This window comes from Mobula birostris, chromosome 14, assembly GCF_030028105.1.
Source record: "Mobula birostris isolate sMobBir1 chromosome 14, sMobBir1.hap1, whole genome shotgun sequence".
Taxonomy (NCBI): domain Eukaryota; kingdom Metazoa; phylum Chordata; class Chondrichthyes; order Myliobatiformes; family Myliobatidae; genus Mobula; species Mobula birostris.
In genome coordinates, this window is record NC_092383.1 from 64662046 (window position 1) to 64680177 (window position 18132).

At 43.2% G+C, this 18132-nt stretch overlaps 1 protein-coding gene across 4 annotated transcripts in view; it reads right to left on the reverse strand.

Annotated features, from left to right (window-relative positions):
- Nucleotides 1–18132, reverse strand: part of itpr3 (inositol 1,4,5-trisphosphate receptor, type 3) — a 299458-nt gene that overhangs the window by 199023 nt on the left and 82303 nt on the right. For 3 of the 4 annotated variants that reach the window (XM_072278612.1, XM_072278613.1, XM_072278611.1), the window contains one exon: nucleotides 13090–13176. In XM_072278612.1, the coding sequence (XP_072134713.1) occupies nucleotides 13090–13176 (87 nt within the window). Of the gene's footprint in view, nucleotides 1–10643; nucleotides 10722–13089; nucleotides 13177–18132 lie in introns of those variants that run through there. The other variant, XM_072278614.1, reaches the window with a different exon arrangement.

Below are 18132 nucleotides of genomic sequence, written 5' to 3' on the forward strand. Positions count from 1 at the left end.
GAGGAAATGACTCCTTTATTATTCAAGCAATACACACAAACTGTGTGTGCCACTTGGATTTCCAGTATCTGCAAATTCCCTCTCTGATTTGTGCTCAAATACTTATTGTTTCTCTTGGTAATGTTAGCTGTAATCTACAACCACTTGCTTCCCCAAGCTCATTCTACGAAGTTTTTCTTGTATGCATGAAAATACTTAACACCGTAGTGCTTTGAAGCTCGTAAAGGAGACAGACTCCATTGAACTGTGATGCTTGCCCATTTACAGGGCTAAACAAAGTAGAGGAGAATTCAGTTAATTGTGCCACAATTTAATCAGGGCAGCTGCTTGATTGGGATAACTCTAGAAGAACGGAAACTAACCAAGAAAATTGCTGGGACTCCCTTTGTTTATTTGAGACACTATGCTGCCTTAACTGGTGCAGAGGACTGTCGTCAAACAGGTTCTAACTAGTGTCAGTCACGTACACTTGTGTGGCTTTTAGATGCTACACCTTGCTTAAAGCAAACAGCTTTAAATAACATCAAAAAGCAGATTTTTGTCACTGATAGTTGGGGAGAAATAACCAGTAAGACAATTTGGAGTTGTTTTGCTCACTGTGGTTTCAAGCAATCAGGATTTGTAATGCAGAAGCAGCCGGTAGTGAAAATGAAATTATTTTACTGCTTCAACAAGTTAGAAACTACGAAAAATTTGAAGGTATTGACAATCATCTTGAATGTTAGAATGAAAATAATGATTTGGAGGACACATTTGTCAATAGCATTGTATGAAGGCAGTCCATTACCTGCACTAGGTGTCTGCACTGATTTTGTTCACTGCATACACTGGATGAATTCCTGTTAACAACTATGAGGAACTAATCATCATTATTATGTGCCATGCTATATGATGTGGGTGATCATGGGTGTTGACCATGATTGTTCATAGGATATTTTTCCACAGAAGAGTTTCACCATTGCCTTCTCCTGAGCGGTGTCTTTACAGACAGGTGGGCTCCAGCCTAGCATCAGTGGCTGCATACTCAGGACTTGTGATATGCACCAAATGCTCATACGGCTATCCACCAAATGCTTCCATGGCTTCACATGACTCTGATTGGGGGGTGGGGGGGGGGGTGCTACACCTTGCCTAAGAATGACCTGCAGGCTAGTGGAGGGATGGGGTGACCTACACCTCCTTTGGTAGAGACATATCTCCACACCCCCTCCCATAAGAACTAATACACAGTTTTACAGTACTATAGTACCATTGGTAGTGTTCTGAATTATTCTATATTTTATTTAGATACATAATTAGTTGCTCAATTTGTCTTTTTTTATACCTTTTTAACTACCGGCATGAAACTTCAGCTCATTGGGGCAGCTGCTTAATCAGGCCAAAATGTATTGGTTCTGATGTGTCCCAATTAACCAGAATCCACTGCAGTTGATTTTGTCAGTCATTTCAATGGGGTTTGATGTTATCTAGCTAGTTTCAAGCTAAACACCACCCACGTTAATATTCACTCAAAGATGGACGTGGTTCTACTTGCCCTATATATTCAATCATGTTGCATAACATTTTTGTGATTTGTGGAAAAGGATTTCATAAAATCCTGTGTAAAGCCCTGGTTAAGATTTTTACTGCTATGCTGCAGATATTTCATTTTAGCAGTTCTGTTACAGCACTCAGTTCTGCTTTCAGCCTGTTTGGGTTTGAGTTGAGATAAAGGGCTTTTTTGTTCATCTTAGGAATGTGGTGTCAGCCAAGCAGGACAGTGGAATTGGGAGAAGCTTCTGGAGAATACTGGTGTGGAGAGGTCTTTTTTTTTGGCGGGAGCTGGGAGAAGACAGGAGGGAAGATGGCTGAGGATGCCGACCCTGTTGCGTAAGGTGCTCTGTGCAGATGAATGGCTTCCCCGAGGAAGGACCAATACTCCCGTGGGAGACCCGTTTGTTGGAGATGGATTTTGAGCGACATTTGGAAGGTGGTGTGTGCTTTCACGCAGACCGAGGGTCCAGTGTGTGAGTGACAGACAAGTTCAAGATGAGCTCCAAATTAATTGGATATTTGACTGTTTAAGAATAAGGGGCCTTTTTTGTGCTTTTTCCTTCCTTGAATAAATGTTTGCTTACATTAACATTCTTAAATATACTTCTTTGTAGTTGTATGCAGTGTACAATCTGTTATTGCTGGGGGCAGTATATCACACAGCATTCACACTAACTGGGGTTTGGGTGGGCAAGACATCCCAACCTTAGGGTTTTGGTGGGACCAATGTTGTATAAACCTTAGACGTACAAAGCCTGAGAAAGGTGGGTTTCTCATCGCAGAGTCCAGTGGCTGTTAGTGAGAGGCTAACAATCTGCATTTCCAGAACTGCCCAACAAAAAGGGGTTTCACCTGATTACCTTTGGGGGGGGGGGCAGAAAATGCACAAGCTGGTATTGGGGCCTTCAAGCATTTGGTGTGTATTTCTTGCAGCCATCTGACATGCATCAAATTACCAAATAATAAGCAGTGCATGCTTTGACGTGTTTCATAAGACTCTTGTGCAGACCAGTCTGGGAGGAGGAGAAGATGGCGGCGTGACGCAGCGCGCGCGGCCTCTCTGGTGATGAATATCTGTAATCTGTCAAGTAGAGTGCCATGCACAATTCTGATTTGATGGAGACAGACGTGAGAGCACGGAGGAACATCTGGTGAAACTTCTGGAATGCCTGCTTCGCTGCCGCTGCTACTGTGTGGTCCGAAATCTCCGGAGGGGGAGGCCCCGAGTCCTCGGCTTTGCCTGTTGCTTAGCGGCCGGGGCGGGGTCGAAGCGCTCGGCAGAGATGGTGCTCAGTGCTCAGTGTTGGAGGGCTGGTCTGAGGCTCGAAGTTTTTGGACGGACTCAGAGTCGGACTGTGGTCGGGTGCTTCCAGGATGCTGCATCGGCAAGTTTGCGGTGCTGAAAGCTCATGGCAGGGAGAGTTTCTTCCTTCTACCGTCTGCATGAGATGTTGGGGCTATCGGGCCTTTGAGACTTTTTTTTACCGTGCCCATGGTCTGCTCTTATCAAATTACGGTATTGTTTTGCACTGTTGTAACTATATGTTATAATTATGTGGTTTTTGTCAGTTTTAGTCTTGGTCTGTCTTGTGTTTCTGTGATATCATACCGGAGGAACATTGTATCATTTTTAATGCATGCATTTCTAAATGACAATAAACGAGGACTGAGTGTCCTCATAATCTAATCTAATCTGGAGAGTTGAGGCCCACCATGACATTTGCTAATGCTATCGAATATCTGTAATCTATCAAGTAGGGTGCCATGCACAATTCTGATTTGATGGAGGTAGATGTGAGAGCACGGAGGAACATCTGGTGAAACTTCTGAAATGCCTGCTTCGCATTGTGTACGGTTTCTGCCAAGTAAGTCTCCAAATGTTTCTTTTGTGCTTCAAATGTTTATTTTGTGCTTTGTACAATTTTTAATTAATAAGTTCCTTTTTGGAATAGAAGTTTTCTCGTTATTTCTGCCAGCTCAGTATCCAATCCCCTCACGCCATAGATTCCCAATTCTCTGTCTAACTCCTGATCCACCACCGGTGAATCTTTCCACATATTTTCTCTGTCGTCCCACTGGGTTGGACCACCCCATCCCATTGTCCCACTCCCCAACCCATTTCCTCACCTGCCTTGCACTGTCAGAGTTTACAGAGAGAGACCTCTGTTCGCACAAAAGCTGCTCAGCATAGTGGAATTTGGCTGAGTGGTCAGGCCAAAGGGCGGGGAAGGGAACCTCATGGGAAGTGGGTGGTATGTGTTAACACAAAGACAGGAGGGGTTTTACTTGAGGCAATTATATTTGCATTGTTCTGCACTGTGCTGAGAAGGGCATATTTACTTTCCACTGTAAGATTGCTATCTGAATATAGCAAACAAAGGCCAACACACCCTTTTTTTAACCTGCTGCTTCCTTGGACACATTTCAGAAAGCATGTCGAGCAAAGATGTGGTTAAATGTAAGAGTTTGTCGCATTTAATTTAAGCAGCAAATTATTCTTAAGTAAAGATACACTCAGCAATTCTTAGTAAAGAGACCCATGTACAAATCCTTCATATTGTCAAAATATATAGTGTTGAAATTGTCAGCACCTATTTCTGGGCCTGTAGCTGGGAAGCTTAGTAGGCTCGGCTGTGCGGAGCAGATCACAGGTAAGAAGAGGTAGAAGTCACTGGCAAACTGTAAATGGAGATTTTGGCTCAAAGACCAGGCCATGGGATGTGAGATGGGACAGCTGTCACAGGGGAGGGTTGAAGGATCAGGGGCAGTGACTGGGAGTGTGGAGGAAGTACAGGAGGTCAGGTACAGGTTGCTGAATCTGACGTGGCAGGAGTTAGACCAGGTTAACAGAGGTGTGAGGGTTGTATGTTATTGGCTGGAGCAGACGATCAGATTTGAAGGAGAGCAAGGTAAGTAACTCGTTTCAGAAGAACCAGCCTGAGTTACAGACTGGGGCAGGCTCAAGTAAATCTTCTTTCAGTGATGATGAAGCAGACTTCCCCAGCACTACAATCACCTTTCTCCTTGTGCAGTGCAGCCTTAAACGAATCAATGAACACTCTAAAAGTAGCATGCAAACGTGCTTTGCACACTTTAATGCCACTGTGTTAACATACCAGACCCAAGGAAAATGTCCTAATCCACACAGTAGTCCATGATTCCCAATTGCATTACATTCTTGTAGAAACTGAATCACACAGCAAAGTGAAGTATAACTACATATCTGGATTCCAGGAAAATGTATTCTGAAAACAAATTGACATAGTACACACTTGGGAACAGTCCAGCTACACAAAGACACACATATCTACTTGGAACTAATTTATTTTGCTTCTGTATGAAATTCCTTTCTTTTAAAATTATAACTCTATCTTCACTCTTGATATATAAGCTAATTATAAAAAATGGCAACTGGATAAATCCTCATTCTGCTCTGGCACATCCACCTTGCATTCAAGCTCCGGAGGCATTGCAGTGGAACTTTAGCATGACCAGAGAGTGCATTCACATCAGGCCCAAGGCAGACCTCAACACTCGGGAATCAGTGCTGCTGTCAGCTGATTGATGACAGGAGAAAGAAAGATGCAACTTAATTAGCAAAGCAAGGGGTAGGGAGTATAAAAGTCAGAAAGCCTTATCCCTTTCTGCAGTATATTCCTTCTCCAACTTCTTATTTAAATTCATACTCATTTCTGTGCAGGTCTAAAGTCATAGTCATAATCATACTTTATTGATCCTGGGGGAAATTGGTTTTTGTTGCACCATAAATAATAAATAGTAATAAAATCATAAATAGTTAAATAGTAATATGTAAATTATGCCAGGAAGTAAGTCCAGGACCAGCCTATTGACTCAGGGTGTCTGACCCTCCAAGGGAGGAGTTGTAAAGTTTGATGGCCATAGGCAGGAATGACTTCCTATGATGCTCTGTGCTGCATCTCGGTGGAATGAGTCTCTGGCTGAATGTACTCCTGTGCCCACCCAGTGCATTATGTAGTGGATGGGAGACATTGTCCAAGATGGCATGCAATTTGGACAGCATCCTCTTTTCAGACACCACCATCAGAGAGTCCAGTTCCATCCCCACAACATCACTGGCCTTACGAATGAGTTTGTTGATTCTGTTGGTGTCTGCTACCTTCAGCCTGCTGCCCCAGCACACAACAGCAAACATGATAGCACTGGCCACCACAGAGCCGTAGAACATCCTCAGCATCGTCCAGCAGATGTTAAAGGACCTCAGTCTCTTCTGGAAATAGAGACAGCTCTGACCCTTCTTGTAGACAGCCTCAGTATTCTTTGACCAGTCCAGTTTATTGTCAATTCGTATCCCCAGGTATTTGTAATCCTACACAATGTCCACACTGACCCCCTAGATGGAAACAGGGGTCACCGGTACCTTAGCTCTCCTCAGGTCTACCACCAGCTCCTTAGTCTTTTTCACATTAAGCTGCAGATAATTCTGCTCACACCATGTGACAAGGTTTCCTACCGTAGCCCTGTACTCAGCCTCATCTCCCTTGCTGATGCATCCAACTATGGCAGAGTCATCCGAAAACTTCTGAAGATGGTAAGACTCTGTGCAGTAGTTGAAGTCCGAGGTGTAAATGGTGAAGAGAAAGGGAGACAAAACAGTCCCCTGAGGAGCCCCAGTGCTGCTGATCACTCTGTCGGACACACAGTGTTGCAAGCACACGTACTGTGGTCTGCCAGTCAGGTAATCAAGAATCCATGACACCAGGGAAGCATCCACCTGCATCGCTGTCAGCTTCTCCCCCAGCAGAGCAGGGCGGATGGTGTTGAACGCACTGGAGAAGTCAAAAAACATGACCCTCACAGTGCTCGCTGGCTTGTCCAGGTGGGCGTAGACACGGTTCAGCAGGTAGATGATGGCATCCTCAACTCCTAGTCGGGGCTGGTAGGCGAACTGGGGGGGATCTAAGTGTGGCCTGACCATAGGCCGGAGTCGGCAGATGTTTGATATTTGATAAAGATGTCGGCAAATGTTTGATATTTGATCATCTTTATAGATTTCAATTTATATACCAATTAAAACATCGGTAATACCACAATATCATTACATTTTGGGAGTCCTAATTTTTAGAGGGATATTCTTGCATTAGATCCCAGGTCAGAATGACTCCTGGGACTTCTAGGATGAATAGGCTATGCCTATAACAAGCCATACAGCTCTGAAAGGCCATGGAAAGCATCAATTCGGACTTGCTTGTGCAAACCTACTACTAGGGGCCATAATTTCAGAATGAGGGGTCCTGAGGAGGAATTTCTTCTCTCATTTCTATTCCAGAAATCTCTACTCCAGATAGAAACGGTGAATACATTCAAGGGCAAGTAAGACCAATTTTTAGTCAATAGATGGATCAAGGTTATGGGCAACAGGCAGAACAATAGAGTTGAGGCCAAATTTAGATCAGCCTCAACGTCAGTGAATGGCAGGGGAGGCTCAGACATCTGTATAGTATATTCTTCCTCCTGTTCCTTTCGTAAGTTCACGCTCAACACAGTGCAGGCCAAAGGGTGGTGCCAAATGTTTACTACCTGATCATTTTTATAGATTTCAATATTTATGACCAATTGATACATAAAGGGTTACAATTTTAAATTATTCAGATCCTGTCAAACAAGCTCGAGAGCACAGCATGGTTTCAAAGAGAATTCCACTGAGAAATATAAGCTATGAATATTTTGGGATTTTTTTTCCCAACCTCCAACTGTTGTTACCCCAAATAACAGGTGCATTCACCAAAGGACATGGCCAGTTTTCCAAGTGTTCAGTATTGAGGGAAATCCCCTTCAGTTTTAAAGAAACAGAGCAAAGTCTGGATCTATAATACAAAACTTTGATTTAGTTTAACATGGGGATGGCAGTTGAAACAAAGATCAGACATGATCTTATTGAAAGTCAGACTAGGCTTGAGGATCCAAAGGACCTACTTCCACCCCAATTACTTTTGGTCTTCTGATAACCAGTTATTCCAGCTAACCAATGTCTCATACATGTCTAGGTTATTTAATTATTATTATCTCTGAGCACAACCACAGTGTTGTGCAAACGTCTTGGGCTTGCTTAAGACCTTTGCAAAGTACTGTATTTGTCAACGTGGAGTGGAACACAAGTTTGTAAATCTGGTGGGAGTGAAGGATGTTGGGAATGGCAAGGGTGGAGTGCCACTGGAGGGATGTGGGACAGGTGGTAGAGAAGGAGTGCAAAGGGCAGGAGGTGGTGTGGGTGCAAACACACCCAGTCCTGAGACATCAGGCAAGGACATTTGACTCCAAACCGTTGGTTTATTGATTATTATTGAATGTCTTTCTCGTGCTTCCTGCTCCCTCCCCTCTCCCATCCCCTTTTCCCAACCATAAATCCCATCTCCTTGCCCCCTTCCCACTCTCAGTCCACAATAGAGACCCATATCAGAATCAGTTTTATCATCACTCACATGTTATGAAATTTGTTTTGTTTTCTTTTCCAGCAGTACAGTGCAATACATAAAATTACTACAGTACTGTGCAAAAGTCTTAGACACCCTAACAATATATACAATACTTTACTTTACCTTATACTTTATTGTCACCAAACAATTGATACTAGAGCATACATTCATCACAGCGATATTTGATTCTGCTCTTCGTGCTCCCTGGAGTACAAATCATTAGTAAATATTAAAGATTTAAATTATAAATCATAAATAGAAAATAGAAAAGGGAAAGTAAGGTAGTGCAAAAAAACTGAGAGGCAGGTCCGGATATTTAGAGGGTATGGCCCAGATCCAGGTCACGATCCGTTCAGCAGTCTTATCACAGTTGGAAAGAAGCTTGTTCCCAAATCTGGCCGTATGTGTCTTCAAGCTCCTGAGCCTTCTCCCTGAGGGAAGAGGGACGAAAAGTGTGTTGGCTGGGTGGGTCGTGTCCTTGATTATCCTGGCAGCACTGCTCCGACAGCGTGCAGTGTAAAGTGAGTCCAAGGATGAAAGATTGGTTTGTGTGATGTGCTGGGCTGTGTTCACGATCTTCTGCAGGTTCTTCCGGTCTTGGACGGGACAACTTCCATACCAGGTTGTGATGCACCCCAGAAGAATGCTTTCTATGGTGCATCTATAAAAAATTAGTGAGGGTTTTAGGGGACAGGCCAAATTTCCTTAGCTTCCTCAAGAAGTAAAGGCGCTGGTGGGCCTTCTTGGCAGTAGACTCTGCTTGGTTGGACCAAGTCAGGTCATTTGTGATATTAACCCTGAGGAAGTTAAAGCTTTTGACCTGTTCCACTTGCGCACCACCGATATAAATTTGGTCGTGCGGTCCGCTACTCCTTCTGAAGTCAACAACTAATTCCATTGAGGGATAGGTTATTGTCTTTGCCCATGCCACCAGGTTCTTAATTTCCTCTCTGTACGCAAACTCATCATTACCCGAGATACAGCCTACAATTGTGGTGTCATCAGCAAACTTATATATTGAGTTTGATGGAAACTTAGCTACACAATCATGGGTGTACAGTGAGTACAGCAGGGGGCTAAGTACACAGCCTTGTGGGGCACCGGTGCTCAGAGTGATTGTAGAGGAGAGCTTGTCCCGTATTTTTACAGCCTGGATCCTGTCTGTGAGGAATTTGAAGATCCAGCTGCAGATCTGAGTGCTAAGGCCCAGGTTCCGGAGCTTAGGAATGTGAACAATTTAGTGAAATATTTAAGAAGAGCAGAAATGTAGTGAGTTTGAAAATATCTGAAAGCAATTATCTTGGTTTTTTAAAGAAGATAGTGACCATCCCTCTGAAAAGTTTATCTTAATTTTTGTAGGAAGAGGTGCAGTCGACGTTTCAGGCCGAGAGCCTTCGTCAGGACTAACTGAAGGAAGAGTGAGTAAGGGATTTGAAAGTTGGAGGGGGAGGGGGAGATCCAAAATGATAGGAGAAGACAGGAGGGGGAGGGATGGAGCCAAGAGCTGGACAGGTGATAGGTAAAAGGGGATACGAGAGGATCATGGGACAGGAGGTCCGGGAAGAAAGACGGGAGGGGGGCGACCCAGAGGATGGGCAAGAGGTATATTCAGAGAGACAGAGGGAGAAAAAGGAGAGTGAGAGAAAGAATGTGTGCATAAAAATAAGTAACAGATGGGGTACGAGGGAGAGGTGGGGCCTTAGCAGAAGTTAGAGAAGTCGATGTTCATGCCATCAGGTTGGAGGCTACCCAGACGGAATATAAGGTGTTGTTCCTCCAACCTGAGTGTGGCTTCATCTTTACAGTAGAGGAGGCCGTGGATAGACATGTCAGAATGGGAATTGGATGTGGGATTTAAATGTGTGGCCACTGGGAGATCCTGCTTTCTCTGGCGGACAGAGCGTAGATGTTCAGCAAAGCAGTCTCCCAGTCTGCGTCGGGTCTCACCAATATATAAAAGGCCACATCGGGAGCACCGGGCGCAGTATATCACCCCAGTCGACTCACAGGTGAAGCGTTCTCTAACTTCTGCTAAGGCCGCACCTCCCCCTCGTACCCCATCTGTTACTTATTTTTATGCACACATTCTTTCTCTCACTCTCCTTTTTCTCCCTCTGTCCCTCTGAATATACCTCTTGCCCATCCTCTGGGTCGCCCCCCACCCCCCCCCCGTCTTTCTTCCCGGACCTCCTGTCCCATGATCCTCTCGTATCCCCTTTTGCCTATCACCTGTCCAGCTCTTGGCTCTATCCCTCCCCATCCTGTCTTCTCTTCTCCTATCATTTTGGATCTCCCCCTCCCCCTCCAGCTTTCAAATCCCTTACTCACTCTTCCTTCAGTTAGTCCTGAAGAAGGGTCTCGGCCTGAAACGTCGACTGCACCTCTTCCTACAGATGCTGCCTGGCCTGCTGCGTTCACCAGCAACTTTGATGTGTGTTGCTTGAATTTCCAGCATCTGCAGAATTCCTGTTGTTTATCTTAATTTTTGTTGCATTTTATAAATCCTGTTTTGGAAAAATATTATTACTACCAGTCACCTATCTTCCAGGTGACATTCGGCAGCTATAAATATCAAAATGTTTGAATGGGATTTCAATATTGTCATTTTACATCCAAAAGATCAGGATTAGTCAGACTTGGGCACATTAATCTTACCCCATTGAGAAGCAGAAGCATCAAGGGTCAAGAGAGGTCAATGAACTTCTGGGGAAACAATATCGAGCAGGAAAAGCATGTACAGGTGATTCCTCAATCCTGCAGATCCAGCTGGAAGCCAGCTTCAAAAGCATGGAAAATGCTGGTAAATAAGATTCCTGGTGGTTATATCTATAATCAGGAATTCTGCTACTAACTGCGAATAGACATTCTTATACAAAGCACTGTGAAGTAAGAGAAGTGAGCATTCCACATATTAATAAGCCCTGTGTAATCTACTGACACTCCTCTAAGTCATTGCTGATTTATCATAAAATTTCACAGAATTGGTATTACCATACCAATAACCTTGAACAGAAAATCCATCAAAGAGCAGTGGATACGGCCCTGTCCATCATGGGTAAAGCCCTCCCCACCATTGCACACACCCTCTTGAACCAAAAGGGATAACTTGCATCATCATGAAATGTTCCCACTTTCAAGGACTCTTCATCTCTGGTTCTTGATATTTATTGCTCTTTTATTTATTATTATTATTATTTATTTCCTTTTGTATTTGCACAGTTTGTTATCTTCTGCACAATGGTTGAATGCTCAAATTAATGCAGTCTTTCATTGACTCTGTTATGGTTATTATTCTATAGATTTATTGAGTATACTCTCAGGAAAATGTATCTCAGGGTTGTATATGTTGTAGGTACTTTGATAATAAATTTACTTCGAACTTTTGAACTTTAGAATATATAGGTCTAATTTTGCACTTACATCAGAGGATTATACATATAAATGCCAAACTGTAATCTGACAATAGGAACAGCCTCTATAAATATTTTAATGCATCCCAGACATTAATAAATATTCACCAACTGACCATTACAAAACAGTGCTGAGAGAGCTGAGCAGAATTGCTTGAGAATCGAACCTGAATCTTCCTTCAGGCACCCAATGCTGAAATCTCTTCACAACCCAATGAGTTAAATGTCACAGCTCAGCAACTGTTTTGTTAAGAAACTGAACCATATTAAAATGTGCTGGATCACACTTTTCTTTGCAAATCAGTGCCCAGGATGTTACGAAGTGCAAAGGTAATCCCAGTTTCAATTTTTCATTCTCAAATACTTCTTAAAAACCTGAACCACTGTCTTTCCTTTGACTGATAAAGGTTTTTTTTTCTGTCAAAAGAGAATATTCAAATAGTCACCTGCACTTTAACATGGCCTGCATAAAAAAAACTGCTGCAGACCCAAATCTTCCATCTTACACCTGTCTCCAATTTTGTTTTTGATTTTCCATATTTTTCTGGTAAAAATCTTTGCCTCAAGACATCATTATTACTGCCATTGAACCCAATTCCCATCAGGTCTATCTTATCATGTTCTAGGTCTGATGACTCATAAACGATTCCTTCTTCTCAGGCACAGTCTCTGTCTCTATCTGTGTCCCACACACTTTCTTTGTGTCTCTGTCTGTCTGTCTGTCTCTCTCCCTCTCCCCTTCTCCTCCTCTGAAACTAGCACAGGTAATCCATCTTCAGAAATGCCAATGTAATTCCAAGATTCACCCCCACCCTCTTCGCATGTTCAAGCTCACAGTAACAGCAGACACTTACATCTATTTCTTTCATATGTGCCTTGGTAACATCTAGCTCCAACCCTCTGCTCTGTCTCACACTTTCTACAATGCCTCTGCATGATCAATCTCTTTGTCAGGCACCAATCTTGGATGAGGCAGATTTACATTAAGATAACTAAACATTTAATCAACTTTTGCCAGACTGACTTTTCTCTGACTCTAACTCCATCCTCCACCATAATGTCAAAGTTTAAAATATACTTAACCATAACCCCACATCCTCTCCACCAAAAGATTCCTTATTTCCACTTCGGTAGTAACATCTGCCTTGTGTTCTGCCTTCATACTGTTTCCGTCCCTGAGCTTCTAACATCCCTGTCCCTTACCATCCAGCAGTAACTCAACATAAACATTATCACACCCAATATGCCATCTTTAAGCACTTTCTTGTACCTGGTCCTGTAGTTCATCATTGCGGTCTTATAGGCTGAATTGCCTTTCAAGTCTCCAGTACCTGAACTGTACATTTACATCCTGGGATTTAAAATTTCTTTGGTTTGGTTTCTCTCTCTGAATATCCCTTACGCACCCTGCCCCAAGATCTCTGTTCCAGGGAGCTTACTTTGTGTACGTCAATCCCTCTTTTCCTGTCAGTATTGCTGTGCTGTCAGTGAAGTCGGCAACTAGGTGTTCCCGAAAAAAATCCTCCACCTTTCATCTTATTAGCCTTGTTAACTCACATCTTTATTGCAAATATGTTAATTCTTTCAAACAGCCCGTCTTCTGTTTGGCGTTAATTTATTTTCTTTCCGCCATGTTTCCTCACGCTCAAGGTGCTATGTAAATGCATGCATTAATTATCGTTGGTTCATACCTGCACGACACTGCCATATTTTATCACCTCTCCGTGCACTTTCTTATTTTCTGTTTCATTCTGCTTCTGTTCCAGCTCCGCTGCATGCTGCAAAAAGAAGAGGGGAAAGTTGAGTGGGTCAATGTTTCTCTTCATCTACAATCAATTTAACAGTCGAAGGTTTATAATGACTTTAAATACCATAGAAATTGCATTAAACCTCCCATAGCAATCTATATCCCAACAATTAATTGTTCTCAAGAACTTTAGAACAATTGTACCTCCACACAGTACGGCTGGTGGTGTAGCGGCATCAGTGCTGGACTTTGGGCGAGAAGTCCTGAGTTCGAATCCAGCCGGCTCCCTTGCACACTTTCCATCCATGCCTGGGTTGAGTGTCGAGCTAGCAACTCGGCCTCGTAAAAAAAAAACCTGGAGAGGGATGGGCTCTGCCAGGTTTCAGATGCCCAAGACACGCCGTACAATGAGCAATCACCAAAAGAACAGTGCAAAAAGCTTGTCATGACGGCGCCCCCAATGACTCCACCAGGAGTTAAGGACACACACACACACACACACACACACACACACACACACACACACACACACACACACGAGTACAAAGCCTTTTTGTACAAGAGTCCTTAGACAAGCCTGGCATTAAATTAAATTAATTTTGAATTGAAGTCAATGAATTGATGTCACTTAATACAATGCAAGTTGTACATCAGCACTGTGTTCCTACAATTCATGATGATTGTCACTCCTGGTCAAAACTGGTCCCTGTGATGAAGGGGCTTGGACCTTCAATATTAATTCTGCAGGCACCGTCGGACTAGTTAAGTGTTTCCAGCATTTTCTGTTTTTACTTCAGGGTGTAAGTTAGAGCAAAATAAGGATGGTGGAAAAGTTACAGTGTCAATGTTTAATCGGCAGTTAGCAAAGAATGTGGCAAGAGATGACAGGAAGCCCCAGGGAGTAGTCCAACTGGATTAAGGGATTCTGGAGTGCAGATTCCTAGCCAAAGAAAAAGCAAAGAACAGACGTGGCAGAGAAGAGTTCAATGCCATGTTCAGCTTTGACACAGGTTGTTGGACTTGAAATGTGAACTATAGTTCTCTTTCCACAGATACTGCTGACCCTGCTGAGTTTTTCAACACTTTCTGCTTTCACTTCAACTTTCTAGTGCCTGCCGTTTGTTGAACTTTCAACACTAATCCCTTGTTTGATTGAGGGGAGTTCAAAACAGTCACAGAGTCATGGGGAAGTACAGCACAGAAACAGGCCCTTTGGCCCTTCTAGTCCATGCCAAAACCATTTAAACTGCCTACTCCCATCAACCTGCACCTGGACCACTGCCCTCCATATCCCTAGTATCCATGTATCTATCCAAACTCCTCTTAAACATTCAAATTGAGTTTGCATGCACCACTTGTGCTGACAGCTTATTCCACACTCACAACTCTCTGAGTGAAGAAGTTTCCCCTCATGTTCCCCTTAAAGTTCTCACCTTTCACCCTTAAGCCATGACCTCTGGTTTAACTCCCAGCCAACCTCAATGGAAAAATCCTGCTTGAATCTGCCCTGTCTATAACCCTCATAATTTAGTATAACTTTATCAAATCTCTCAATCTTCTATGTTCTAAAGAATACAGTCCTAACTTATTCAATCTTCCCTTATAACTCAGGTCCTCCAGACCTGGCAACATCCTTCTAAATTTTCTCTGTACTCTCTCAAGCTTGTTTACATCTTTTCTGTTGGTAGGTGACCAAAACTGCACACAATACTCCAAATTAGGCCTCACCAATGTCTTATAAAACTTCAACATAACATCCCATCTGTGGTACTCAATACATTGGTTTATGAAGGCCAATGTGCCAAAAGGTTTCTTTATGACCCTCTCTACCCGTGACGCCACTTTCAATGAATTAGGTACTTGTATTTCCAGATCCCTTGTTCTACCACACTCCTCAGTGCCCTACCGTTCACTGTGTAAGACCTACCCTGGTTAGTCCTAGTGAAGTGCAAAGCCTTGCACTTTTCTGTATTAAATTCCATCTGCCATTTTTCAGCCCATTTTTCCAGCTGATGCAGATCCCTCTGCAATGGCCTTCCTCGCCGTCCACTACACCCCCAATCTTGGCATCTTCCGCAAATTTGCTGACCCAATTAATCACATTATCACCCTGATAACTGAACTAGAAGACAAACAACAAAGGACCCAGCACCGATTCCCACAGCACACCACTAGTCACAGGACTCCAGTCAGAGAAGTAACCCTCTATTACCACTCTCTGGCTTTTCCCACAAAGCTAACCTCTAATTTACTACCTCATCCTGAATGCCGAGTGACTGAACTTTCTTGACCAGCCTCCCATGCGGGACCTTGTCAAATGCTTTACTCAAGTCCATGCAGACACGTCCATTGCCTTGCCTTCATTCACTTTCCTGGTAACTTCCTAGAAGAGCTCTATAAAATCGGTTGGACATGACCTACCACACAGTGAGTGACTATCAGTGCCTAAACCTAGCTTGCATTACTCAGAGTCAGCCTTCATTTAAAAGGGACTTAAGAGGGAACAGAGTAACAGAGCAGGTAGTTCAGTGGACTCATAGCTCCAGAGACCCAGGTTTGATTCTGATCCCCAGGGCTTTCTGTGTAAACTTTGCTCATTCTCCCCTACTCTATTTCTTCCTAAATCTCAAAGTTTAGCAAACTGTTTAGCTAGGTTAAGTGGCTAGTGTAAATTGTCCCAACTGCATATCAGAGAAACAGGGAAGTGGTAAAGGATACTGTACAGTATATGTCTGAGATAAATGTTTACAAGGGAAATAGGTGGGGCATGCATTTGTCCCGTGAGCCAACACAGACTCAATGGCCTCCTTCTATCTGTAAGAAATATGTAGGCAATCTACCACCACGTTCCAGTTCCCAAAGGGAGTGCAGGGTTGGCTATTACTGATACACACTTTGCCAAAAACAGGGCATAAATAATCAAAAATAATAGTACCAGCGTTATTCATCCACCTTCTCCAAACCCACCTCTCAGCACATACTGCCCTGATTTACCAGTCGCAGGTGATTTATGTGTGCCTTGCTTGCTTTCCCCACCTTGGCTCTCTGCACAACAATAACTTTTTCAATCAGAGATACACGAGCTGCAACCTTGTCACAGAGGGTACTTGCCTCTTCATCATGTGACACCTCACCTCTGCTAGTAAGGTGTTCACTGACGTAGCCCAGAATCTGGGTGCTCATGACTCAGTGTCAGACATCCCACTGCTCCCGGAAGTTTCGGGAGTCTCCAGCATATTAATAGCAGCTCCCTGACGCCCACAAATTATATACAATATCCCGGAAGTGAGAGGGAGAGGGAGAGCGAGAACGGGAGCGAGAACAGGAGCAAGAACGGGAGAGAGATTGAGAGCGAGCATCCTGATTGGTCTCTCTTTGTGCTAGGTAGACCTATCAGTTTTCTCTGTGGGCGGGCTTTACAGTCGACCTCTGTCTCTCCATCAGTTCAGTTTCATGTCCTGCACCACCGTGGCAGAGTGCTTCAAAAAAAGATATAAAACGCACTTTACCCCAGACTACACTAAAGTGTACCCCTGCCTAATAGGGGTCAAAAATAATGACAGTGTTGCTCACTGCACTGTTTGCAACAGTGACTTTTCTATCGCCCGTGGTGGGTTAAGACTGTAAAAGACATGTTGAGGTGAGTTTAACAGGTGTCAGCCATTCATTAGCATAGCTAACGTTATTTAAACTAGCTGGGTAGCTGCTAAGGAGCTACTCTATTGATGTCCTACATGATGAGGCCAAACTCCCTGTAGACGTGCTTAAAGTTGTAATAGAATTAAAAAATGACTCTATGATAATATAAGTACATACTGTATTTTAATGTCACATTTTCTGCATATACCCAGTTTACAGATTACAGATTGGTTTACAGATTAGACAAAATCACTAAACAAAGTATTACATAAGACAATATAATAAGGATACACCTTATGCTTTTATTTCTTTTAGGGACCACAACATATTAGGGAGGCTAATCGCAGGAAAGGCTGCTCAAGTATTTCACAGTTCTTTTCAGCAGAGCCACATCACAGTACAAGGAAAGTTTGCAAAAGAAATAGAAAAGCTATTTGTATTAGCATTGAGATTGCCAACAAAATACTCAACAAGGAATATATATGTGTGTGTGTGTGTGTGTAAATAGTTTCAATATGTGTCAAATAAATTGTTGTGTTCTTTCATAATCAAATGTCCTGTGTACATGCGCCCTTGGAGGTCGACTGGGGGGGGGGGATATGGGGTTGCAGGGAGTGGAGGTGATACCTCCCTGAAGTGATGGTGCTATCTCCCTGAAATGAGCTTTTGCAGGGTGGGATGTCTGCAGTGTAAATCTTCCATCAGTGCCTTGACAACACAAGGCCTCCATAGCTCCGACATATTTAAACCAACTAGTATTTGAGAGTATGTGAAACAGCTGTGTTAGGCCTTCAAACAATGGCAACTATTTAAACATTTCATTATCCAGAAAGCTGTGTGACTAACACTACATTAGCCACCTTTATCATTCACTCCCTCCACTGCCAACACACCTTGTAACAATGTGCACCATCTACAAGGTAATCTGCAGCAACTCCACAGTGAAATTTAAGATAACATCTCCAAAAGTAGCACACCTTCTATTGAGAAGGACAATCGCAGCAGGCACACCAAAATATCACCAACTAAGAGTCCCCACAAGTCTAAAGCATCCTGACTCAGAAGCATAAACCTTCTTATTTTAAGTTCTTATAAAAGCCATAGAACAGAAAATTCAAACTACGCATCAGTATAACCTGGACAATATCTGCATCAGTTGGGCCATCAAAGGAATGAGAGAGATAAGGTTGAAAAATAGGTTCATGGTACAATGTTTCAGCATAGAAACAAAGAAAAAGGGAGTAGTCAGTCAGGTTTTCACTCAGTAAATGGATGGCCACAAGGTACAGAGCAGAAGTCAAAGGTCACATTTTTCAGTGGTAGAACATGATCTTACACTGTGTTTAAA